At 48.2% G+C, this 25,681-nt stretch overlaps 2 protein-coding genes across 5 annotated transcripts; one reads left to right on the top strand and one right to left on the bottom strand.

Annotated features, from left to right (window-relative positions):
• Nucleotides 1-211: 211 nt before the first annotated feature.
• Nucleotides 212-18,381, top strand: Phykpl (5-phosphohydroxy-L-lysine phospho-lyase). 3 transcript variants are annotated; one of them, XM_021177357.2, is made up of 13 exons: nucleotides 214-340; nucleotides 974-1,092; nucleotides 2,036-2,195; nucleotides 6,883-6,957; nucleotides 7,466-7,553; nucleotides 7,629-7,745; nucleotides 9,245-9,327; nucleotides 9,536-9,761; nucleotides 13,505-13,659; nucleotides 13,884-13,973; nucleotides 14,697-14,827; nucleotides 15,890-15,943; nucleotides 18,143-18,381. In XM_021177357.2, exons 1-13 carry the CDS (start codon nucleotides 282-284, stop codon nucleotides 18,184-18,186), a joined length of 1,401 nt encoding a protein of 466 aa, XP_021033016.1. In that variant the 5' UTR covers nucleotides 214-281; the 3' UTR covers nucleotides 18,187-18,381. The 3 variants fall into 3 exon arrangements, with proteins under 3 accessions (XP_021033017.1, XP_021033015.1, XP_021033016.1); XM_021177356.2 differs by lacking the exon at nucleotides 18,143-18,381 and having other exon boundaries at nucleotides 213-340; nucleotides 15,890-16,036; XM_021177358.2 differs by lacking the exons at nucleotides 13,884-13,973; nucleotides 18,143-18,381 and having other exon boundaries at nucleotides 212-340; nucleotides 15,890-16,036.
• Hnrnpab (heterogeneous nuclear ribonucleoprotein A/B) lies at nucleotides 15,341-22,190 on the bottom strand. Of its 2 annotated transcripts, XM_021177359.2 has the most exons (8): nucleotides 21,972-22,190; nucleotides 21,645-21,891; nucleotides 20,785-20,953; nucleotides 19,993-20,151; nucleotides 19,732-19,863; nucleotides 17,908-18,010; nucleotides 17,073-17,213; nucleotides 15,341-16,809 (listed from the first exon to the last, which is right to left on the bottom strand). In XM_021177359.2, exons 2-8 carry the CDS (start codon nucleotides 21,866-21,868, stop codon nucleotides 16,739-16,741), a joined length of 999 nt encoding a protein of 332 aa, XP_021033018.1. In that variant the 5' UTR covers nucleotides 21,869-21,891; nucleotides 21,972-22,190; the 3' UTR covers nucleotides 15,341-16,738. The 2 variants fall into 2 exon arrangements, with proteins under 2 accessions (XP_021033018.1, XP_021033020.1); XM_021177361.2 differs by lacking the exon at nucleotides 17,073-17,213 and having other exon boundaries at nucleotides 16,204-16,809; nucleotides 21,972-22,188.
• Nucleotides 22,191-25,681: the final 3,491 nt, after the last annotated feature.

Consider the following 25,681-nt stretch of genomic DNA (forward strand, 5'->3'; position numbering starts at 1 on the left):
GCCGCAGTTTAGAGTCCCGCTCCACCTGGCGGTCTGGGGACACATTCCTGGGAGGGAAACCTCGGGCGTAGGAGAGAAGGGCCAAGTCCGACCATGGATCAGCGCAGAGTATCCGCCCGTGATGACGTGAACCGCAAGCGATCTCGCTGGCAAGTTCCATGAACGCCCGGGAAGGGAGCTCCTGGGGGCGGGACCAGCACTGAAGCCCCACCCAGAGCTGACGTCGCGGGCGGAGGCGGATAAGCGCGCAGCATCTGGGTACTGGCTGACCGCTCGGCGCCATGGCCGCGGACACGCGCGCCAAGGCCGTCACTCTGGACCTGAGACGTCGGCTGCTCAGGTACCGGGTGTGGGCTCCGAAAGTGCGTATAGCGCCCACCCCGAGTCCCTGACTTCCCCGCCTCCCTCAGCCTACTAGAAGCGGCCGTGAACCACCCCGCGACTCCGGGGCGTCCCCTGTCCCGTGGAGCGAGCTTTGCCCCTGGCAGCCACCTGCATAAGGAGCTGGGCCTGGCCTAGGGGGCAGTCATGTCACGGGCAGGGTTAGAGGAAGTCTGCTCTTGGCCTGTGAGGGGTACCCTTGGCCACGTGGAGAGAAGCTTATGGTTAGAACTTAGGACTGGAGCTAGCCATTACTAACGGGGACAGCAAGGCCACTGGGTTGGCAAGGAATGTTAAGGGTGAGATGCAGCTCCTAACAAGGGGCTTTTCTTCAGGAAGCCATTCCGAAGCCTTTTTCACTGGGACTGGAGGAGCTGATGTGTGTGCAAGCAAAACTGAGAGGGCCACCAAGGCTTAGTTTTGTCTCAGAAACTTTCTGCTCCGTCCTGCTCACAGGAATGGGGAGGCAGGGAAGTTCCACCGTGCCCTGCAAGCTTTTGTCCATTCCAGAATCAGGAAGGAGTGAAGGAGGCTGTAATGAGTGGAGACCAGTCTTCAGACAGGGTTGTCGATCCGTTGCCTGTCCCCACAGCTCTTCCTGCAGACTCTTTTTTCCTGAGGATCCTGTTAAGATTATCCGAGGCCAAGGGCAGTACCTGTATGATGAGCAAGGGCGAGAGTACCTGGACTGTATCAACAACGTGGCTCATGGTCAGTATGATGCCTCTCACTCTTGGTGAGACAGGGGAGGAGGCTGAGGCCATAGATCTGACTGACAGCCTGGGTTGAACAGAACTGAATCGGATACTCGGGGGGACCCACCCCAGTCTTTGTGAAAAGTCTCCACACCGTAGCTGTGCTAAACCAGGCAGGCCTGAGAGGTTCACATGCCAAGGTCCAAGTTGCACGTGGAACTCTCGGCAAGCCAGGCATATATACAGTCCACCCATCCATGACCACAAATGTAGTGTGCTCATCTTGGCCCTGTGCAGAGTGCTGACAGCAGGCCTTCACCTCTATTGACTACTATAGGGGTAATAGGAAACTTTAGTATGAATTCAGCCAACTGGGGCTACCACAGCTGATAGAGGAAAGGGAGGCTTTGTGTTAGAAGGCACATTGCAGGCAGGTAAGGGTTAAAGCCCAGAACTCTCCCAGCACTCAGAGCACAGAGGTAGGGGGATGTCCTGAGTTAACAGCCAGCCTGGTCTGCATAGCAAGTTTCAGGGACAGCTAGGGCTTCACAGAGAGACCCTGTCTCAGAGGAGAAATGACTTAATCCTGAGCCTTCTTGGGAAACTCACTGCCCGGTGTTGTAGATAATTGTGTTAATTATTGCTACCTTGCTTTGACCATGTTGGCACGTGAGCTCTAAGAATGCAGATGCTATGGCTGACCCTCTGACAGTCCCCCTCCAGCTGAGTCTCAAAATACCTCTCTAAAAACATTTGTTTGCTAGATTGCATTTCTGACCCTCTTTTCCTTCTGCTGGACTCTCTTCTGGGCTCCCCCACCCCATCATTAACTCCCCTCTTTCCACTTTGCCTTCGTTAACTTCATCTCCCCTGGGTGGGTTTGCAGATGGAGCTGAGGGGGCATCTGGTGGGGCTGGCTGGGTGACGTCGGCCACCTGATGCAGATGCCCCTCTTGCAGTTGGGCACTGCCACCCTACCGTGGTCCAAGCCGCACATGAACAGAACCTAGTGCTCAACACCAACAGCCGCTACCTGCATGACAACATCGTGGACTACGCCCAGAGGCTGTCGGAGACCCTGCCAGAGCAGCTCTCTGTGTTTTACTTCCTGAATTCTGGGTAAGTGAACAGCAGACAACATGCTGTTGAGAACAAGTTCTGAGAAGAGAATCATCCCTGTGGGTGCAGTGCAGAGAGCCTGGGAGAGTGGAGCCAACTTCATGGCGAGGCTCCTGGGCTTCTGGGTTGTAGATCCTAGAGCTTTCTGTTGGCTCCCATTTCTTCCTTTGTAGAGGACACCACCGCCTCCCCTCTAGGCACATTGGGACTTGTGAAGTAATGGGTTTATTTATTCCTTGTGGATTCAGCCCTCAGGTGGCTCAGCAAGCTTACAGGACACCAAGTAATTCTTCAGAGAAATGTAAGATTACAGAGAACATCAAGTGGTTCTTCAGAGAAATATAAAAATATGGCAGTGTCCTTTTCCAAAGCAAGAATACTAAATAATGAGGCCTAGAAGCAAGCAGCAGGGGACCTGACTTGACTGTGCCTCTGTGTAGATGCTAAGAGCTCCTGGGGAGGTAGCTAGGGGAGATGGAAGGAAGGGTGCTGTCCCTCTGGGGAAAGTATGCTTGTCCAGGTTGGTCACCACCTGGCACAGCCTGGGCAAAGGCCCTTTGGCATGAAGGGGCAAGGAATGTTGTCAAACCAAACAAGAAAGAGCAAAGAGGGAGCAGATCCTGGGAAAGGATCCAGGGCTATAGTCAAATGGAAGGAGCTGTTTTTATCTTCAGGCCACTAGAGGCCAGGCAGTGGTGGCAGACACTTTTAATCCCAGCAGAAGCAGGTGGGTCTCTGTTGAGTTCAAAGTCAGCCTGGTCTACAGAGTGAGTCTCAGGACACATAAAGAGGCCCTGTCTCAGGAGACAAAAGCAATGAAACACTAGAAAGCTCCCGGTTGGTCTTGTTTCTCCCTAGTGCTGATGAGTGTTTGATGTGGATCTTTACCATGTGTCAGTGTTTGCCGCACATGTGTCTATCCATCATGTCCATGTTTGATGCCCAGGGAGGCCAGAAGCTGGTTTCGGATCTCCTGGAAGTGCAGCTACAGGCAGTTGTGGGCTGCAGTGTGGGGACTGAAAACAGGTCCTATAGAAGAAAGAGCAGCCAGTGCTCTTAACAGCTGAGTCATCTCTCCAGCCCACCCCCACCTCCCCTGCCCCATGAAAGGCTTTAATCAGGAAGGTGATATTACAGGATGGGAGGGCAGGTGTTGGGCACGGGCATGGGGAGTGGCAGTGATGACAGAATTGGGAGGAAGGTCATCACGTCTGAGTCTGAAAGAGCATCCAACAAGTAGCATTTGGGTTACAGTAACAATCTCAGGTACCACTGCTACTTGGTCTTCAGTCTCCTGAAGAACTTCAAAGTAGAACTGACCTTTTTCATTTCACAGATAAGAAAGCAAACCAACTTGATAGAAGCCCTTACCTAGTGTGCAAAAGCTTTTCCATCCCTAGTACCACGGTATAAAAAGTGAGAGAGGGGAGAAAGAGGAGAGAAGGCTAGGAGACAGAAGAGCCCAGGCTGGAACCTCTTGTAGAGAAAAGGGACCTGGGCACACACAGGTAAGGCGGTGCCTGCTGCCTTCCTCCAGCAAGTTCCTTCTGTGTGGATTCCAGTGACTTCACAATGTCCTGTGGCCTCTCTGCTCCCTTACCTGTTTCTCATCAGTGTGACAGATGCTTTCTCCTCTTGCTTCCAGGCTCTGGTGTCTGGCCACTCTTCCCCTGCTCTGTGGGGCAGGTCCCACTCTGTTTTCCCCCCTGTGGTCTCATCTGTCTGCTTAGAATAAATGTCATCCATGTGCTGACTTAAAATTCTGTATCACAGCCCAGATGGCTCCACAGTTAACAACAGTGGCTGCTTTTCCAGAGGATCCAGAGTTGATTCCCAGAACCTACGTGGCCACTCACAACTCTAGATCTATAACTATAGTTCCAAAGAATCCAATGGGCACCCTCATAGACACCAGGCACACATACAGGCAAAATACCCACACATATAAAATACATTTTTTAAAAATAATTTTCTTTTAAAGATTTATTTACTATATGTAAGTACACTGTAGCTGTCTTCAGGCACCCCAGAAGAGGGCATCAGATCTCATTATGGATGGTTGTGAGCCACCATGTGGTTGCTGGGACTTGAACTTAGAAGAGCAGTCAGTGTTCTTACCCGCTATGCCATCTCTCCAGCCCCATAAAATACGTTTTTTAATTGAAATAAAGAGGTGGGGAGGCTGCAAAGATGGCTCAGTGGTTAAGAACACTTGGTGTTCTTGCAGAAGACCCAAATTCAGTTGCCAGCACACCCATTATCAGATGGCTCACAATAATCTCCTCTAACTACCTCAGTGCCTTCTTCTGGCCTCCTTTGGCACTGCACAAACAAAACACACACACACACACTTCACATAAAAATAAAAGATTTTTTTAAACCCCAGATGGAGGATCTGATGCCCTCTTCTGGTGTGTCTGAAGACAGCAACAGTGTGTTCATATAAATAAAAATAAATCTTTGCTGGGCAGTGGTGGCACATGCCTTTAATTCCAGGACTTGGGAGGCGGAGGCAGATGATTTCTGAGTTTGAGGCCAGCCTGGTCTACAGAGTGAGTTCCAGGACAGCCAGGGCTACACAGAGAAACCCTGTCTCAAAACACAAATGGGGCAGAAGAGGTGGCTCAGCAGTTAAGAGCACTGACTGCTCTTCCAGAGGTCCTGAATTCAATTCTCAGCAACCACATTGTGGCTCACAACCACTGGTAACGAGATGACAGTGTACTCATATACATTAATAAATCTTTTTTTAAAAAAACAACAGATGCTTCCAGTGTGTTCCACTTAAGGTTCTAAGTAGAACTCTGGCATCTGACAGTCATCTCCAACTTCACATACTCAAAAAACAACCAAGAATTGCTTTCTCCTGGACATGTTGGCACACACCTTTAATCCCAGCACTTGGGAGGCAGAGGCAGGCAGATCTCTGAGACTTCAAAGCCAGCCTGCTCTATATAGTGAGTTCTAGACCTGGTAGGAAAACAGTGAAACCATATCCAAAAAAAATAAAAATAAAATAAATGTTAAAATAAAGAACTGCCTTCTACCAATGCTTATGTGAGCTCTCAGTACTGGTTTACCCTGGTGCCCTACTCTCCCGCACACACATATACACACCATCCACATCCACTCTCTCCTCCTAATCTGCCCCAGGATCTCTCTCTCTCTCAGCTCATCCCCATGACTCTCATCCAGGCAGCCTCCGGGGCCTTCTCACTCCCACCTCATTTCCTTTAGAAACAGCCTCCTAAAACGAGGGCAAAGTCACATATTTTTTTTTTTTTTTTTTTTTTTTTTTTTTTTTTTTGGCTTTGCATGCTGCTGACAAGGAGATAATCCAGGCGCTTCTCAGCCCCTGGAGCATGGCCCTACATGTCTCACCACTTTCTGCCCCAGCTTCCTTGCCCTGGCTTCCTTCCCTCAGCTGCCCAAGCAGACCAAACAGAACAAGACCTGTGTGGTCTGCTCCAGAGTCCTAGAATCTTCCTTGGGACTTTGCAGATCTATCACTGACCCCACTGTAATGACGGCCAGGGTAGCCATAACAAAGTTGCAGACTTGGGGCTTAAAGAATAGAAATGTATTTTCTCAGGCCAGGCATGGTGGTGTTGCTTTAGTCCCAGCACTTGAAAAGCAGAGGCAGTAGGGCTGGAGAGATGGCTCAGCGGTTCAGAGCACTGACTGCTCTTCCAGAGGTCCTGAGTTCAATTCTCAGCAATCACATGGTAGCTCACAACCATCTGTAATGGGATCTGATGCTCTCTTCTAGTGTCTGAAGACAGCAACAGTGTACTCGTATAAATAAAAACTAAGTAATTCTAGAAAGAAAGAAAGAAAGAAAGAAAGAAAGAAAGAAAGAAAGAAAGAAAGAAAGAAAGAAAGAGAGAAAGAAAGAAAGAGAAAAAGAAAAGAAGAGAGAGAGAGAGAGAAAGGCAGAGACAGGGGGATCTCTGTTTGAGGCCAGCCTAGCCACACAGTGAGTTCCAGAACAGCTCAGGGCTATGTAGAAAGATTCTATCTCAAAAAGCAAAGAAAAATAAATATATTTTCCCAAATGCCCGGTATCTCTGGGAATCCAGGCCATTTTTCAATCATATATCAATCACAGTGGGTTGAGACTTGCCCCTGGGTGCTTTCTTTACACTAACCTGCTTAAAGGCCTTCTCTCCCAGCAAAGCCTCATACAGTACATTCTGAGGTTCTGTGAGTTATGGCTTCAACGCAGCAGTTTTAGAACACAGCTTACCCCATCACACACTGTTACCTCCACGGAGCCTCATTTGGGTCTCCTTCACACCCTATGCCCAGTGTTGGCACTTAAAGAAATGAGCACTCTGTTTTCACTGTTTGGCTTTCAAGATGGATATACATCAGGCTCTGGTGGTGGCGCACGCCTTTAATCCCAGCACTTGGGAGGCAGAGGCAGGCGGATTTCTGAGTTCGAGGCCATCTTGGTCTACAGAGTGAATTCCAAGACAACCAGAGCTACACAGAGAAACCCGGACTTGAAAACAAAATGTAGATGCATCAAATGCAAGTTTCTAGAGGGCACCGTCTGCTTCACCCTGCTCCTAATGCACAGAAGCAACTGGATGTTCGCCAAGGGAACAGTCTCCATCCTGGAAGAGTTCCTCCTCCATGGGAAGCACTTGAGTTGTCTGAGCCACGCCCATATTTTCTGTCTCAGGTCAGAAGCCAACGACCTGGCCTTGAGACTAGCTCGACAGTACACGGGACACCAGGATGTGGTGGTATTAGACCAGTAAGTACAACTCACTGCCCTGCTTCTCCAGAACCTGGGCTCCACAGGCTGTTAGGGGTCAGTGAGTCTCTAACATTGGGCCATGAGAAGAGAAGGATGCAGGGACATTAGAAGCCAGTGAGGTATGAGAACCTGACTCCAATGACACTTCCCTGGAGGCCTTGTCTACAGCACACCCTAAGAATGAAAAATCAGCCCGCAGCACTTGGAGATTCAGCTGACTGAGCCAGAGACCAAAAGGCATTAGAAATGAGTTAAGATTTAAGATGTACTATATAACCCTATGCCCCTACTTTACAGAGCAGAAAACTGAACCTAGAGTGGTCAGATGACTAGAACTGTGTGACATGCCAGTAAGTGGCCTTCAGGAAGCCACCCCAAGCCTGAGTCAGAAAGATTGGCTTTCCATGTGTTTTGTATTCAAAAACGGTAGATAATGGTTAGAGCTGAGCCAGGAGTAAATGCCACCATTTACCCAGGCCTATGTCCTTTTCCTCCTTCTCTCTAGTGCTTATCATGGTCACCTGAGCTCCCTGATCGACATCAGTCCCTACAAGTTCCGGAATCTGGGTGGCCAGAAGGAATGGGTCCATGTGGTATGCATACCCACCATCAGCAACAAGTCAGTCTCCATCCCCAAGCCTGGATGACATGGAAGTCTCTCCCTACAGGCTCCTCTCCCAGACACCTACCGGGGCCCTTACAGGGAGGACCACCCCAACCCAGCAGAGGCCTATGCCAACGAGGTGAAGCACGTCATCAGCAGTGCACAGGAGAAGGGCAGGAAGGTAACCACATCTTGGCCTGAGCAACTTAGTGAGACCCTATACAAAATAACTTTTACGTTTTTTAATTATTTCTGTATTTTGTGTATATGGGTGTTTTGCCTACATGTATGTCTGTGCACCATGGAGGCTACAAGAGACTGTTGGATCCCCAGGGACTATAGTTATAGATGGTTGTGAGCTATCATATGGGTGCTGGATATTGAATTCTTTAAAAGAGCAGGCATGCTACCACTGAGCCATCTCTCCAGCCCCAAAAGTTTTTAAACTGTCAAAAGAAAGACTGGAAGCCTGGTGTGGGTAGCACACATCTTTTTTTTTTTTTTTTAAATATTTATTTATTTATTATATGTAAGTACACTGTAGCTGTCTTCAGATGCACCAGAAGAGGGCATCAGATCTCATTACGGGTGGTTGTGAGCCACCATGTGGTTGCTGGGATTTGAACTTCGGACCTTCGGAAGAGCAGTCGGGTGCTCTTACCCACTGAGCCATCTCGCCAGCCCCAGCACACATCTTAAAACCCAGCTCTTGGGAGGCAGAAGCAGATAGACAAGATGAGGAGACCTGAGGACTGGCTGTTTTCTCACTCTTGGACTGCATGGCCGATGTATTTTACTGGGGCAACCTAGAGACAGGGACCATGGGGCTGCCTTTCCAGGGTAGGGTATGGGGATTCTGTGGAGAGACAGATAGTAATGTATGCCCTGGGAGACCAAGGCCTCTGCCTCCCCACAGTAGCAACTGTGTTCTCTAAGACTGAAGCAGTAACCAGAAAATATAGTGTTTGGGAAAGGAGAAGCCAGCAGAACCAGCTGAGGTCCTTAAAGCCCCACAGACAGTTCTAAAGAACCAATTTCCCAAGATGATCATAGTGGAGCATGCCTTTAATCCCAGCACTTGGGAGACAGACATAAGATCTCTGAGTTCAAGGCCAGCCTGGTCTACAGAGTGAGTTCAATATAGCCAGGGCTATACAAAGAAACCCTGTCTCGAAAAACCGAAATACAAGTAAATATAAAAGAAGCAATTTCTCATTCTATCAGCTGTCCAGTGTGCCATGCACTATGCAGAAATCACGAAAGGGTAAAGGGTTTTAGGTTAGACAGATATGACCTCCATGTCTGGATTGAAGCATCCTGAGAGCAATATGAAAAACAGAAAACGGTATCCCATAAGACAGCATCTTCAGTAGCCAGGGACCAGAAGTGGACTGAAAGATGTGACAGCCATGAGACAATGGGTGTCGTCACCAAGCCATGTAAAAGGAAGGTGTAGGTAAGGCTAGAACTACATTTTTGTTCTAGGGAGGGTGAAACTAGTGCTGGTTACCACATGGAGACGGAGGAGAAAAGGGTTAGGGTGGGGGCAGGTTGCATATGTGAATTTAATTGACTTGAGCAAGCCCAAGTAAAGGGGCTAGAGACATTAAGAGGGTGATGTTCACCCTTAGATGTGACACAGCACGCAAAGGAAGGGGCACTGAACTGTCTCATCCACAGATCGCAGCCTTCTTCGCTGAGTCTCTGCCCAGTGTGAGTGGACAGATCATTCCCCCTGCTGGCTACTTCTCCCAGGTGGCAGAGTGAGTAGATGGGCAGGCTCTGCCCAAGGGAGGGCAAACTGTACCTGGGTTTCCTGGGGTCAATTCCAAATTCCAACTACAGTCCAGCCTGCCTGCCAGAAATTTCTGAAACAAAACCCGTAAAGAAACCGTAGGCCCAAGGTGAGGACTCAACCTCCCAGCTCCTTGTCACCTCAGCACAGCCCTGTTGGCCATCTGTCCTCCACAGGCACATCCGCAGAGCCGGAGGGCTCTTTGTGGCAGATGAGATCCAGGTTGGTTTTGGCCGCATAGGCAAGCACTTTTGGGCCTTCCAGCTGGAGGGAGAAGACTTTGTCCCCGACATTGTCACCATGGGCAAGTCCATCGGCAATGGTCACCCTGTTGCCTGCATGGCCACTACCCAAGCTGTGTCAAGGGCATTTGAGGCTACCGGTGTAGAATACTTCAACACGGTGAGTAAAGTTGCAGGACAGGGGCTCTACTACTAAAGCCTTCAGGGCTACCGCTGGACCCAGCATACCATCCTCCAGGAAGCTGCAGTTAGGGCAAGTTTTTTTGTTTGTTTTTTTGTATATGAGAAAGAGACGGGCAGACACTCACTGTGTAGCCCACTACCTCTGCCTCTCAAATGCTACAATTAAAGGTGTATGTTATCTCACCTGGCCCAAGTTAGATGCTACTCTGACTCCCAAGGTTTCCTTCTCAGAGATGTAGAAACTTTTCTGGCGGTCAGCATAGAGGAACTAATGGAGTAGGAGATTCATCTGGACACGAGCAGGAAAGGAGCTGGGTAGCCACCATGACTTCCCATAAAAAGCCAATTGAATTCCCCCCACCCCCGAAACAGGGTTTCTCTGTGTAGCTCTGGCTGTCCTGGAACTCGCTCTGTAGAACAGGCTGGCCTTGAACTCAGAAATCCACCTGCCTCTGCTTCCCAAGTGCTGGGATTAAAGGCGTGCGCCACCAACGCCTGGCTGCCAATTGAATTTTTGAGGAAGTAAGCTCTTGGCAAGATGTCTGACAGGCAATGAGTCACTGAGCAAGGGAAGCGGGGACTGGTCTGGTTCTTTCAGCAGACTTCACTCTGCCTAAGTGACTGTCTCTGCCATTGGTGGCCTTGATGTCAGGGAAACAATTCCTAGACTCAGTTGTGATACTAGCTTAGTGGACATGGTGTGTCATGGTGCACTATGAGCAGAAGAGACATCCCAGGCAGGAAGTGGACACAGGGTTTAGGGACAAGTAGAGGGAACAGAGAAGTCAGGAGCAAAGTCTGTAGGCAAGCAACAGTCTGTTAGCCAGCTACAGAGGCTTGTTACCTGGAAGGCAGAAGGCCCAATGGGCCCTGACCCTGACCCTAAGTGCATAAGCTGAATTCAGTCCTTGTCTTTGTATAGCCTTCCTCTAGTTAGCTGGGTACTTGGTTATCTCTGTTAAGGTTTTTACATTTATTTGTATGAGTGTGTATGTGGTTACTCATGTATAGAGATCAGGGGTCATTGGTTCCTTCTGGGGATCTAACCAGGTTTGGCAACAGGCACTTTAACCAGATGAGCTACCTAGCCATTTGTCCCCTAGCAGGTAACTCTGAACCCATTTGAACCCATGTTGTCTGTTCTAGTTGCTTTTTGGCTTTACTTGAACTCTCATAATGCATGCTAACTCTAGAGATTCTGTGGATTCGTTTTCACCTGACATTATACTGTTTGTTACTCTCATTTTCCCCGCTTTATAAGTAACATCCACACTTGACTCACTCATATAGATGTGCCTTGAGGCTGTCCTTTTCGTCTTGTGAGCATCACTACTGTAAGAATTCTTAACAGCCTGTTCTCCATGTGCAGAAAGATCAGTTACAAACTAACCCAGAGGTGGAACTGCTAGGCCAGAGGATGTGTCTATACTCAGTTTTAGAAGATAATGACATTTTCCCCAAGTAGTTTACAGGTCAAAACAAATCGCCAGTAGTGTATTGTTTGGGGTTTGTTGTTTTGTGATAGACTCTTACTATGAAGATCCACCTGACTTGATGGCAATCTTCCTGTCCCAGCTGAGCACATGGATACAGGAATCCTTCATGCTCAACTCATCAACACTAAGTTTTTGTCAGTCAAGGGAAATAGAAAACAGTGATCCATGTTTGATATGCTGTTCCCCAAATTCAGATTTGTGAAGCATCCCTTGATTTATAGTTTTAATAGATTTTATGTACTTTGTTGTGTACCTGAAAGACAGTAACTTGCAGGAATCAGTTTTCCCCTTCCATCAATGTGGGTTTCACAGATGAAATTCTGGACTTCAGGCCTTTTTCCAGTCCTCTTCCAGTTTACTATCCTCTTCTGTGAAATAATGTTGTGTCTTTTTTCCATTCTTTAGTTGCTAGTGCTTGTGGGAATTTCTGTGTATATGCATGTCTGTTTGTCTGTCTGTTTCTGTGTAGAAGAGGGAGATACCCATTTGAGCACAAGTCTCGGAGAGAGGTTAGTGTCTTGCCAATAGTGTGTGCTGTGCATGTTTAGCCAGCTGGCAGCAGTCTTCACTTCCTTACATAAACATTAACTGTCAATCATCTTTTTGTTTTTGAGACCGATTTGTTAGAACTTAGTATGTAGACCAGGTAGCTTCAAACTCAGATCTTCCTGCTTCTGCCTCCCAAATTCTGGGATTAAAAGCATATACTACCATGCTACTCGATACATTTGGCTTTTTACTTTAATTCCAGGGATCAAACTCGTGTCACTGGGCTTGCATGGCTCTTACAGAGCTCCCTGGCCATCAGTTTTATATGAAGCCAGGTATGGTGGTGCATACCTTTAAATCCAGGACTCAGGAGGCAGAGGTAGATGGTCTGCACGAGTTCTAGTGAAGTCCTACCTCAAAATAAATAAAGTAAAAAATACATTTTAGATGATCCAATTTGTCAAATTGGGGGGGGGGGGTAATTGTTGCTTATAAAAAAAATCCTATGTAAAAGTAGCTATCTTACTAACCTGACTGTGAGGCACTTCCAATACAGTTGAATAACTTCAGGGCACTGAACATCCTGTCCAATGCATGGAAATGTTTATATTTATCTGTCTGCAATGATGTTTGTGGGCTCAAATTGTAGCTCAGTAGTACAGCACATGTTTAGCAAGTACAAAGCCCTTGGTTTGTTTGATTTCAGAATCACAAGAGACATCTTAATACATCAGGGCAGTGCTAAAGCCCAATACTCTGCCACTAGGCTACATCCCTTAGGTTGTTATCTTGTTCTCCTTCCTAACAAGTCACACACACACAAAAGACAAAATCAAACCCAAAGGACAAGAGGTTCAGTCCATAAACTGAACTCTGCAAACAGGAAGACCAAGAACCCATATAAAAAAAAAAGCCAAGCTTTATGGCACAGGCCTGTAATCTCACAAGGTAGGTAGTGACTGGGTTCCTGGGCTTGCCAGCCAGCCAGCATAGTCCCCAGGTCCTAGTGAGAGGTTGTCCCCAAATCCAAGATGGGAAGTCTCCTGTTAACATCCACATCCAAGGTTAGGTTGGCATTTCATTTCTGCACCCATATGGAATATATGCACACACACTAACATTTTGAAACAGGGTCTCACTAAAAACTGTTTGGCCTGGACCTATGTGGACCAGCCACCTGCCTCTGCCTCTTAAATGTTGCCGACATTAACTGCTTGCCCCTCACTAGGTCCTACTTCTTTCCCCTTCTTAAGACAAGGTTTCTCTGTGTGGCTGTCATTCAGGAATTAAATCTGCAGACCAGGCTGGTCTCAAAATCAGAGATCCAAAAGCCTTTCCTTTCTGAGTGCAGGTATTGGAAGGCATGTGCCAACACTGCCCGGTAGGCAGAAACTTAACTGAGTCAAATCCCCAAGCCATTGTCCATTGGCTTGTTTAGCTTCTCAAAAGATTTGGGAGGGAAGAGGGGGGTTTACCCATGTACCACTGACATGTCTGGTGTCTAGAGGCAAGGAGACAGGGCTAGACCAGTTCTCTCTAGGTATCTTGCTACCTGGCCAAGTTGAAGACCCAAGAAGACAAGCAGAGTTCATAAAGACAACCCCATCCAAGAGACCAGTTTAAGAAAGTATGAAGGCTTTGCGGGTCCGTGGCCTTCCCAATTGTCTTTTTATGATAACCCCACGGGATCACAGTCCACTGGCAGAACATCTGACATTGTTATCCCCTGCCTCAGTTTGGTGGCAACCCCGTATCCTGTGCTGTGGGGCTAGCAGTCCTAGATGTCTTGAAAACAGAACAGCTCCAGGCTCACGCCACTAATGTGGGCAGTTTCCTTCTGGAGCACCTCAGCCAGCAGAAAGCCAAGCACCCTATCATTGGAGATGTCAGGTAAAGCTCTGGGGATATACACACTAACCAAAACACCTGCTACAACACTGTCCCACCTTCCTACCACGGGGGAAAAATATGTCTACATCCATTCTCCAGAAGGAACTAGGATTCTGAAGATTTCCAGTCCACACCAAGACCACCCCCTCCAGGGTAAATTGGGGTGGCTAAGGTCAGGGCAGAATAAGGCAAGGACCATTGCTACCAGATATTACCTCCTTTAGGGGCACTGGACTCTTCATCGGTGTGGATCTCATCAAAGATGAGACCCTGAGGACACCAGCAACCGAAGAGGCAGAATATTTAGTCTCCAGGTACTTTCTCCCAAAATTAAGTTTGAAATTAAGTTGCTTTCCCAAAATGGGAAGCACTAAGAGTTCCTATATAGAGTAATGAGCCTCCAGCCAACTTCAAACACCCACTACCTTCTAATGAACCTACTTCAACCATAAACCTCCTGGAGTTTGAACATTCACATTGTAAAATTTGTTCATTTACCTACTCAATAGTAACTGACATTAGCCAGCTTATCCTCTCAAATGAGGATCAGAGATTAGTTTAGAAGTCAGGGCCAGGGCGTACTAATTGCAGTCTAAGGGCTGGGTTTGACCTTTCTAGGACAAAAACTGGGGATTCAAAAATATAATTCTTTCATACCCCTGGGTCACCAGTACCTGGACTACATAGTGATAATATAGTGCTGGGTAGGTATGGTGATGTGGTGGCCTGGACTACAATCAGAGAAATTGAAGACTGGGCAATTTGGTAAAATCCTGTGAAACTTAAACTGTCATGGACGCTGGGTGGTGGCAGTAGCACATGTCTTTAATTTCAGGCAGAGGCAAGTCTCAGAGTTCAAGGCCAGATCTACAGAGCAAGTTCCACATAGACAGTGAGTGGTAGGCTCAACAAATTAAGTGTACCTTAGGTGAGGACAAGTTAATTGGCCAGAGGTAAAATAAGGTGAGTGCCTGTTCAAGGTTAGCTTCAGATAGTAAGAGGACAAGGCCTGTCTGTGAAGTACCTTGTTCTTGCAGGCTAAAGGAAAACTACATTTTACTGAGCACTGATGGCCCTGGAAGGAACATTCTGAAGTTCAAGCCTCCAATGTGCTTCAGCGTTGACAATGCACAACATGTGGTAGCAAAGCTGGATGACATTCTAACAGGTAAACTTGATAGATTCCCATCTAGCATAGATCAGCCCTTGTGTAAGTAACTAGAGCCTCCCAGCATGAGCCGGGGATCCTATAACAAGCCAAGTATCCATTAGATCAGAAAGGATGGCCTTTGTAACCAGTAGCTATTTGCACTGACTCGACATGGGCATCACCACCTATGATCCCAAAATTTGGTAGGTAGAATGGGGGGGAATCACATGTTCAAGATAATCCTGGGCTACCTACGCCTTATCTTTTTTAAAATGCAAGATGCCTTCGTTATCAGCCCAGCAGCGATGGCACACATCCTCAATCCCAGCCTGGTCTATAAAGTTCCAAGACAGCCAAGGACCATCAAACAAAGAAACCCTGTCTCAAAAAACCAAAAGAAACTGTTAATGACAGGAGCTTCATTTTATCTTCAAGATATGGGCACCCTCACATGTGAGTGGCTAAAATGGCTGGCTGGCTATAGTCAAATCCTCCCCATAACCTTTAAATCACTCAAGGTCAAGAACAGCCCAAGGTCTCCCTCAATTTATTTAAGAAAACTACTGAACTAGAAATGACTATACACCAAAGTGGTTGTTATACAAAGCTCAGATCCAAACAAAAAACAAGCTACCAAGGATCCCTTCCTATTCCTGCTTGTTAGTCAACCCCTACTGCATTTTAAAATTGATACATTTCTTAAGAGGGCTCTATGTGTACACAACATTGAGTGGTGGCTTGCTATAAACAACTGCTTTTGGGCTTACAAATGGGACCATCTGTGTTAAGGAAATGATGAGACATAAGCCAATCTCTAAACTATCCCAAGCATCTTAGAAACTGAGGGTAGGCCAGGCATGGTGGCGCACGCCTTTAATCCCAGCACTTGGGAGGCAGAGGCAGGCATTACAATACATTACAATAATGTTTCTGAATTCGAGGCCAGCCTGGTCTACAGAGTGAGTTCGAGGACAGCTAGGGCTACAGAGAAACCCTGGGGGGGGGGGGCGCAGGGGAGAGGAACTGAGGGTAGCAAACAATGGAGAACCAAGTAGGGCAGATCTGTGATCATTTTTCCAGACATGGAAGAAAAAGTAAGAAGTTGTGAAACACTGAGGATCAAGCACCCCCCAGGTAAGCCAGATTTGGCCCCACCTCCACCAGCAGATCCCCAACATTTCAACTTGTACTTGTTAGACTGAAACTAAGAACGTGGACTATATATAATACGTGGCAAGATGGTCTCTGCTATGGAGACAATGGGCACAAAAGGGCAGCTGAAAAGATCAGATGGGAAAACTAATAAAGGACCTCTGCTATGCTACAGGAGACCTGGCATCTCCAACACTGGGCAAGGTCTCACAGAGCATCCCACATTCACCCAGGCTTGGGGGTTTTGTTTTTCATTTTTATTTCAAAAGCTTGGATAGCTTCAATATCCAGGTCGTGGCAAAATCAGGACACGTGTAAAATACCTTACAATACATTAGATTCCCAAAAGGTACCAAAAAGTACAGTAAAATTAACACTTCCATTACTGGAAATGTATGACACAAATAATATAAAATTAAAAGGTGAAAAAGGTGACACTGGTTTCCTAAGATACAGTTTTACTCTTTACAACCAGGGTCCACAGGTCCAGGCTGCAGAGCGGCAGCAGGAAACAGACCCTCCCGATCTAGAACAGGGTAACCTGGTAATAAAATCAGCCCCCTAGTGCCGCTCTGGCCTCTGAGACGCCACACGCTGCCTACAACAACTAGAGCTCTGGAATAGTAAACAGGAGAGTGATTTCTGGGGGAAATTTTAAATAAGATGCACATGGGACAGGCCATAAAAGTTTGCCAAGTTAAATTTGGTACATAATTGTGTTCACTCCGCGTCCAAACAAAGCGTGTGCGGTCGTCACTCGGCCGCTCCTGCTGCCTCTCAGTATGGCTTGTAGTTATTCTGATGACCGCCACGTCGCTGGCTCTTTCCGTAATTTGTACTACCCTGACCTAGGAATAAGAACAACGTTGTGGCTACTACTTTAACATTTACCCAGTGCCAGGCGCTTGCCACACATCCTCAGAATTTAACACTACACAGCAACACCAGCTTCTTACACCTTACTGAGAAGGCTAAGCTAGAGCTTCATTCAGTAGCTCCAGTGCCTGTGCCAGGCCTGTCTGACTCCAAAGCCCCTGCTGCCAGTGGCCCCTGCACTACCTAACCTGCCTCCCCTAGGAGGAAGTAGATAGGGCCTCCCTCTCCTACTTACTGTAGTCGTAGCCGGGGCCGTAGCCGTAATAGCCATAGGGCGAGTAGTCGTAGCCGCCATAGCCCGGCCCGTAGCCCTGCTGGTAGCCGTAGCCCTGGTTCCAGTAGTTGCCGTAGCCCTGATTCCAACTCTGACTCTGACCTGTGGGGGGGAGCAGGGCACAGGGGCCCATGGACCATTTAGCACACGCAGGAGCTAGGATGGAGGAAATCCTGCCCTTTGGGTGGCGGGGTTATTACTATGGCAACTCAAAAGCCAAGAGGCTACTGTTCTGGTACAGAGGGCCCTAGGCCCAGCCTTATAATCCAGAAGGGCCAAGATGCCAGTTAACTTCACTTGTCAATACAAAAAGCTTACACTCACTCAAATCACCCTGATCACCTCCACCCTCTGATCACTTCCACCCTCCCTTGGCAGCTTTGCCTTGAAAAAGATGCAGTTCAGGCTTTGGAGTTAGAGGGGCCTGGGATGGAGGGAGCTGAGCTAAGCGCCTGGCACAGCTTTGCCTTTCTGCCCACAGCTATGTGTGTACCAAGACTCAGGACAGCCACAAAGCTAAGCATAACCCAGTGTCACCACCATTCTCTCCCAGTGCAATGCAAATATCCCATTGGCCTGGGGCCCCCAAGCTGCACAAATGAGAAAGGCTCCTTCATTTCATGAAGCCATGAGCCATAGCAGCACAAGCATACAGCCTCCACCCAAGGAAACCATTCCAACCCCACTTCACACCCAGCCACCCACCCACCCTTCACAGAGCACCAAAGGCAATCCCCAAGACAGGCACAGAAAGCTCTCTGCAGGCAGGCAAAGTCTTCATCCAGCTCCCACTTACCTCCACCACTGCCTCGGTTCCCTCGATTGCGATTTCCTCTGCCCCCAGAGCCATACTGCTGTTGCTGATACACCTCTTTGGGCTGGGCAACCTTGATTTCACACTAAAAGCCAAGAGGACACTGGGTCAAGTCCTGTGGAACAAGCTCAGGACTGGAAGGGTGGGCAGGAGGCCACTAAGGTGTTTACTCTTCTTTTCACAGAAGATACTAATCCTACTCAAATACTCTTAACAGGACAGCAAGATGACACCCACCTTACAGATAAAACAAGTGTGTGAGGCTTCACTGGAAGACATACTACCTGCTACTCTCTTAAGCATTGGTCAACTACTGATAGGCTTTATTTCTAAATCAAAACAAGACCCAGTCAGACTTTTATGCCTGAAAACTTTTGAGGAGGGTGTACATGCTTCAAAAGAATATGTTTTAAAGGCAGTCCTGACATACTCCCATTAAAAAAAAAAAAAAAAAAAGGTAAAAAATGAGCTGGCCATGGCACATGCCTTTAGTCTCATCTCACTGGGAGGTAGAAACAGGCAGAACTCTTCAAGTTTGAGATCAGCCTGGTTTTGTATAGGGCAGCCAGGGCAGCAGTACGATGATCTCTCAAAAGGGGGTGGAAAGATAAACTTTATCTCCCTATCAAGCTATGACTTCTATTTCATCTGAATTAAAGATGCTGAATAATTTGAGTATTTACTTCTAAGACCCATCAGCAGTTTTCACTACCATAGAGGCTCAAAGCTCTTCCTACTACTTCACATTAGGGCACACACACACACACACACACACACAAAAGTCACTGCTCACTAGAGTAACTAAAATTGCCTGCTTTATTTAATCCAACCCAAGCTTTTTAAAACTCGCAAAGACAATGACAAAGAATCTATCTGGAACCCCAGCCGAGCTCAGTGGGCTGACAGTTCTCTAGTAAGCTCCACTCAGCCACAGCCAGCCACACCTTCAATTCTAATCAACTTCAAGTCTATTATCCCACTAACGTACCACGCCACTAAACAAGACACCTGACACGCCTCTAATCCCAGCACTCCAGAGGCAGAAGCAGGCGATTTCTGAGGCCAGCCTGGTCTACAAAGTAAGTTCCAGGACAGCCAGGATTATACAGAGAAACCCGGTCTCGAAGAAAAAAAAAAACCCATGACTCCATTTGCAGGATCCCAGGAAGCTTTTAGGTCTTTGCCTAAAATAGGGTTGACTACAGCAGCAAAGCTTCCTCTGAATCAAGAAAAACTATCAGGATGGAAACCTATTCTAAGTTCCAGAAAACTGACCACTGCACTCGGGAGGCAGAGGCAGGCGGATTTCTGAGTTTGAAGCCAGCCTGGTCTACAAAGTGAGTTCCAGGACAGCCAGGGCTACACAGAGAAACAAAAAAAGACCACTGCAAGTCTCATAACCTCTAACACTGAAGCATCTAGTCAACAACAGCTCTATTCACAGAAACCAGGCTTTCTCTTTGCCTCCTATATACCTGCTGTTTTCATTTTTATTAATGGTCCTTGTAAGTACAGTATATGGTGCCTACAGAAGCCACCGAAGAGCATCAGATCCGTTGAAAAATGTGTGGTTATAGGTTATAATAGGTGGTTGTGAGCCTCTGTGGGTGTTAGAGAAGGACCAGGGTCCTCCTGAAGAGCCAGCTGTTTCCAGTCCAGCATTTAAGGGCCAGACCATCTATTTTAATCAGCATTGTGTGCTGTAGAGAAACAGAAGGTCTTACTGACCTAGAAGGATCTCACAGGTAGTCTAATGTAATCTATGCCTCCAAGAGCCAAAAGCAGGTGACAGTTTTGACACCTTACCTTGCTTCCACTGACAGTATGAAATTTCTTCTCCAGAACTTTCTTCACAGGATCTTCCTCTTTAAATGTAATAAAAACAAAACCCCGTCTTTTGTTCAACTTGGGGTCTATTGGAAGCTCAATGGCCTCAATCTGTAAACACACAAAAGCCCAGGTTTAAACTGATCCCCAAACAGAACACTGAAAGGTCAGAACTTCACCCCACTAATACAGCATCCAGGCAAGGCCAACAAAGACCAAGAAGAAACACGCCGCCCTCACCTCCCCAAACTGGCCGAAGTATTCTCTGATCTTTTCCTCCGTGGCTTCAGGGTTTAGACCTCCCACAAAGATTTTCTTCACAGGGTCCTTCTTCATAGCCATAGCCTTTTTAGGGTCAATGACACGACCATCCAGCCTGTGCTCCTTCTGATCTAAGACCTGTGTGAAACAGAAATGTGTCAGGGTCTAAACACAATACATACCAAATGGGCTCAATTCTCTCTGGAGCTAAGCCAGTGGGAGTTCCCAGCCCTATGTTCTTCCAAACCTCCCATACAGATAGATGATCATTTGAACACCTATATCCCAGTCCTAGACAGTAGTCCCAACTTAAGACACAAAGCAGCAATGACAAAGAGCACATCTAGTGCTGAAATCCTCTCTACTCTATAAATGCATGCACCTTCACTTTCTCTGAGATTTAGGATTTGGGATGCCATCCCCGTGAACTTGGATTTAAATAACAACAACAAAAAGCAAAAACCACACCTATCCTCATAGCAATCTCAGACTTTAATCCCTACAGTGAAACATTAAACACCAAGCCCATGAATCGGCACAATAGAGGTAATAAGGGAAGGCTGAAGGCAGCTCTCTAGTTCCTGCCTACCCTCCTGGTGGCTTCTCAACAAGCTTTTTATAGTATGAATTGTATCCCCCAGAATCACTCAATCTGTACTATCCCTGAAAACAGGACTCTAAGCTCACTCATGGCAATCACCTCAACACTGCAATGCCCGAGTTCCTTAGGACTCAGAATCCTAGTAGATTGCTGCCAAATACCCAGCTTACCTTTTCCACACTGGAAGAATCTTTGAAGAGAATAAACCCAAACCCTCTTGATCGTCCAGTGTTGGGATCCATTTTTATTGTACAGTCAACAACCTCTCCAAACTTAGTAAAATAATCCTTTAAATCTTTTTTGCTGGTATCCCAGCTCAGACCACCAACGAACATTTTTCTGCAAGAGAGAGACAAGACCACAAACCTTAAAAGCTGTAAAGAATTTGACACTTTTCCTGCCTGGGGAAGGGTTTATGGACCAGCCTGAGATGGTGCCCCCTTTCAACTTAACCCTTGCGTCGCTCTGCAATCTCGACTCAACTGGAACTCACAGCTGAACGAGACTGTTCAGCCACACACTGTACATACCGGACAAGAATGTGACCCATGACCCCTCACGAGTTTAAAATCAGCGAGCCCTGCACTCATGAATCTACTTGAGCTCCAGGCCTCCCAAGTACCTGCCCCAAGGAACTCTGGGTTTCCCGGTGCCAAGACCGCCCCAGGGTTCAGGCTGGAACTCCGCCCCTCGACTCGCGGCAGGCGAGGCCCGGCCCGCTGCGCGCCAACTCCGCCTACGCAGCAGAGACGCAGCCCTCGCGGCCCGATTCGCGATCCGCCGCTTTTCCTCTTCCGGGGCCGCCCGCCCGAGGCCTGATGTAGCCCAAGCACCGCGCGAGCGGCCCAGATCGGCCTCACAGTCGACCCCGCAAACTCCTGCAAACTCCGAGGCGCGTAACCGCGCCCGGGTCCGGCGGCAAGCGCGCCAGGCAGGCACTGCTCCGCGGGCCGCCCGCCCCTCCCCCCGCCGCGTGGCGCCAACAAAAGACGGCCCCAGAACAAAGGCGGCGGCCCGCGGCCGCACCTACCCCGCGTCCTCCTCGTTCTTGCTGGCGTTGATCTGGTCGCCCTCGGCGCCGTTCTGGTTCCCGCTCGGGGCGGTCGTGGTCCCGCCCCCAGACCCGGCCGAGGCCGCGGGGGCCGCGGCCGCGGCGCTGGGCTCGACCGGGGCCTCGACTTCGGGGGCGGCCTCGTGTCCGTTCTCGGTGGCGCCCGTCGTCTCCATGGGCTGCTCCTCAGCCGCGTCCGACATGGTCGGCCAGGCCGCAGCGGCTACTGCAACGAGCGGCGACAGCGCGTCAGGCCCCGCGGCGCTCCCCGAGCTCCCGCCCACCGCCCGCGGCCCGGCCGCTCACCTCGCCGCCGATGACGCCGCGAGGCCCTACTCGCCGCAGAAGGCGACGCGGGCTTGGCCGCGGTCACGCTCGCACCCCCGAGGGCTCGTCCGCGACCACTGACTCTATCGCTCCGCTCGGCCGCCGGAGTACACTGTCGATAAAGAAGACCTTAACTCCGTCCCGCGCGGTGCCACCGCCTGACAATGCCAACTCGTGGAGCTCTTTATAATGCCGAAGCCGGGCACCACCTCGTAACAACGGATACTCTCACTGGGTAAAGCGAACCGCCACTCACCATTGTCCTGGCATTTTATTGGCTGCTTCTGCGCGCGCGCTCTAGATCCGGGCGGGCTTTGTCCTCATTTTAGAACGCGCGCGAGTCGGAGAACTGTCTACGGTTCCGGTCACCGGGCTAGCAGGTCCAATGTCCCCAGCTGCCCGGGGTACACGGCAGTCTGTCAACCTATCCCTACATCCTATTCTACACTAGCAACCCCGGCCTCCCAAAAGCGGAGAATGAGCCGGAGGAAGTCCCCTAAGTCCAAGGTCGACCGAAGGAAGGAGCCTAATCTTGGAGTGCTCTAATCTACGGAGTGCTGCGGTCATCCGAGGCCTTCAGCACGGCCTGCTCCTAAACCTCGCGGCATCCTGAGATGCCTGGGCTCCTGCCCTCTTAAGTGAGCTAGCTGGGGCCATCCATGGAGGCCTGGCGCCGTGAACGTTGGACCGTAGTATTTCCAGTCTCTGCTTGACACCCATAGATACTTAATATCGCATTAGTGTTTAGTTTTGCCTTTAATTTTTATTTCTTTCCTTTGGCTCCGGTTTGTTTGTTTGTTTGTTTGTTTTGTTGTTTTTTTCTTAATGGTTTTTCGAGACAGGGTTTCTCTGTATAGCCGTGGCTGTCCTGGAACTCACTTTGTAGACCAGGCTGGCCTAGAATTCAGAAATCCCCCTGCCTCTGCCTCCGGAGTGCTGGGATTAAAGGCGTGCGCCACCACGCCCGGCTTTTCGTCTTGTGTTTTTTGAGACCAAGTCTGGTATCCTCTGACTGGCCTTGAACTCGTGACCCTCCATTTTCACCCCCTCAGTGCTGGAATTATGTGCTGCACCACCACCGTGCCTAGCTTAATTTCACTGATTTTTAGATGATCCTAAATGGAAAAATTAAGATAAAGTCTTTTCATGTAGCCCCAGGATATGATTACAGACATGTGCCACCCTGCCTAGTCTAACAACTTGCTTTTGGAAAAATAGCCCTGTTAAATGAGGTTATGGTAAAGAGGGGTGCTTTTCTTTTAAGTGTTGACCATAAAACTTTAAAGGCCTGGGTTATGCCATGATTCCTGTGTATGTGTGCATACATTTGTGTTGAGTGTAAGTCTATGCCCTGAGTGTGAAAATCAGACAAAGTATCAATCTTCACTTTCCATTTTGTTCTTTATAATTTTTTTTTCCTTTAAACAAACTAGCTGGCCCACAACTTCATTTGTAGACCAGGCTGGTCTTGAAGTCACAGAAAAGTGCCTGCCTGCCTTCTAAGTGCTGGAATTAAAGGTGTGAGTCACCATACCCAATGGATATATATATATAATTTTTTTTTTTTTTTGAGACAGGGTTTCTCTGTATAGCCCTGGCTGTCCTACAACTCACTTTGTAGACCAGGCTGTCCGCAAACTCAGAAATCTGCCTGCCTCTGCCTCCCAAGTGCTGGGATTAAAGACATGCACCACCACGCCTGACTGATATATTTTTATTACCTGTGAACAAACTGTAGTAATCAAAAGGCTTGAAGGAGCCATTTTTTTCCCATTTATTTTACGAGTCCCTGAGAATGGAATTCTTCCATAGAAAGCTCACTCAGTCTTCTCACTAGCTCTCCACCATGTTTTGAAACAGGATCTCCACTATTTCATTGCCCAGGCTAATAGTCACACAAGCTTTGGAGATTCTCTGTCTCCTCCCACATTGATGGAGTAAGCTGAAGTTAGATTTGTGCTCCCATGTTCAGCTGTGGGTACTGGAGTCCTGAACTCAGGTCCTCATGCCTGTGCTTGGCCCACTGAACCCTCTCCAGAACCTCTCGACTTTTTTTTAACTTTCTTATTTTATTTTTGAGACAAGGTCTTTCTACACATCCCTGGGTGTCCTGGAATTCACTATGTAAGGAAAGGCTGGCTTTAAATTTACAGAGGTCAGTGTGACTCTGACTCCTGAGCACTGAAAGGTGAAAAAGTGAGTGTTTTTCAAGACCGAATGTCTCTGTGTAGTCCTGGTTGTCCTGGAACCCATTCTATAGAACGGGCTGACTTCAAAGTCACAGAGATCCACCTGCCTCTGCCTTCCAAAAGCGTGTACATCCACCATCTGACTTTTTGTTTGTTTGTTTGTTTGTTTGTTTATGTTTGGACTGGGTCTCACTGTGTATCTCATGCCCAGATTGTCCTTAATTTCCTAGGCAAGTCTCTGTCCAATCAGTCTGCCAAGCTTAGCTATCACTGACTTGCTAGGAAGCCTCTCACATACAACCATTTTCCTCTATTACCACCCTAGTCTTCCCCCAACAGCAATGAGGACCAGAGTTATGGCCACAAGAGGTGATGAGAAAAGCCACCCAAACAATGATGACACCTCAGGAAATGGGGCTCAAATCATTTAAGAGTATGGAATCTAGGCAGCTAGCTCAGTTAGTAAAGAGAAAACCGGAGGACCAGAGTACACATCCCAGCACCTATGTAAAACAGCTGGTTGTGAAGTCTGGTGGGTGTGCTGCTGTAGGACTTTCAGAATCACAGCACTTGGGAGGCAGAGGCAGATGGAGCTCTCTAATCTGCAGAAGCAAATTCCAGACCAGCTAGGATTACACAGCAAGACCTTGTCTCAGAAGAAGAGGAGGTGAGGAGCAGGAGGAAGAAGAAGAAGAGGAGGAGGAGAAAGAGAAGGAGAAAAAGGAGATAGGGCTGCCGCAGTTGGATGTGTTTGAGTGTGTTGGGGCTGGAGAAATGGCTCAGCTGTTAAGAGCATGAATTGCTCTTACAGAGGATCACTTTCAATTTCCCAACCATCTGTAATTCCAGTTCCAGGGGATCTGATGCCTTTTTTCTGACTTCCTTGGGTGCCAAGAACATATGTGGTGCATAATATATATGCAGAGTAAACACATGTGCACATAAAATAAAAATAAAGAAAGTTGAACATGGCAGCACTTATCTCTGTCCCTACAGTGGTGAGAGTGGAGACAGGCAGGTCCTCAGAGCTCACTGACCAGCCTCTAGCCAACCAATGAATGGGGGAACACCACTCTCAGTGGAAGACTTTGTCTCAAAAGATAAGTTGGCAAAGGTGCTAAGAACAAAATTCAGTTGATTTGCCCTTTGCTGAACCACCAAAAGCAAACAAACAGGAAAAAGATAAGGTGGGGCACACTGGGGGAGACGCCCAGTCTTGCCTTCTCGCCTCCACACACAGACACTGGACGCACAGGTGCATATGCACACAAAGAGCAGCCTCCAGAAAGACCTGGGGGCACACATTCTCTTACAAGGATTCATTAGCACAGCTTTTTGTTTTTTGGTTTGGTTTGGTTTTTGGTTTTTTGAGACAGGGTTTCTCTGTGTAGCCCTGGCTGTCCTGGAACTCACTCTGTAGACCAGGCTGGCCTCAAACTCAGAAATCCACCTGCCTGTGCCTCCCAAGTGCTGGGATTAAAGGCGTGCACCACCACTGCC

The sequence above is a fragment of the Mus caroli genome, chromosome 11 (assembly GCF_900094665.2).
Source record: "Mus caroli chromosome 11, CAROLI_EIJ_v1.1, whole genome shotgun sequence".
NCBI lineage: Eukaryota > Metazoa > Chordata > Mammalia > Rodentia > Muridae > Mus > Mus caroli.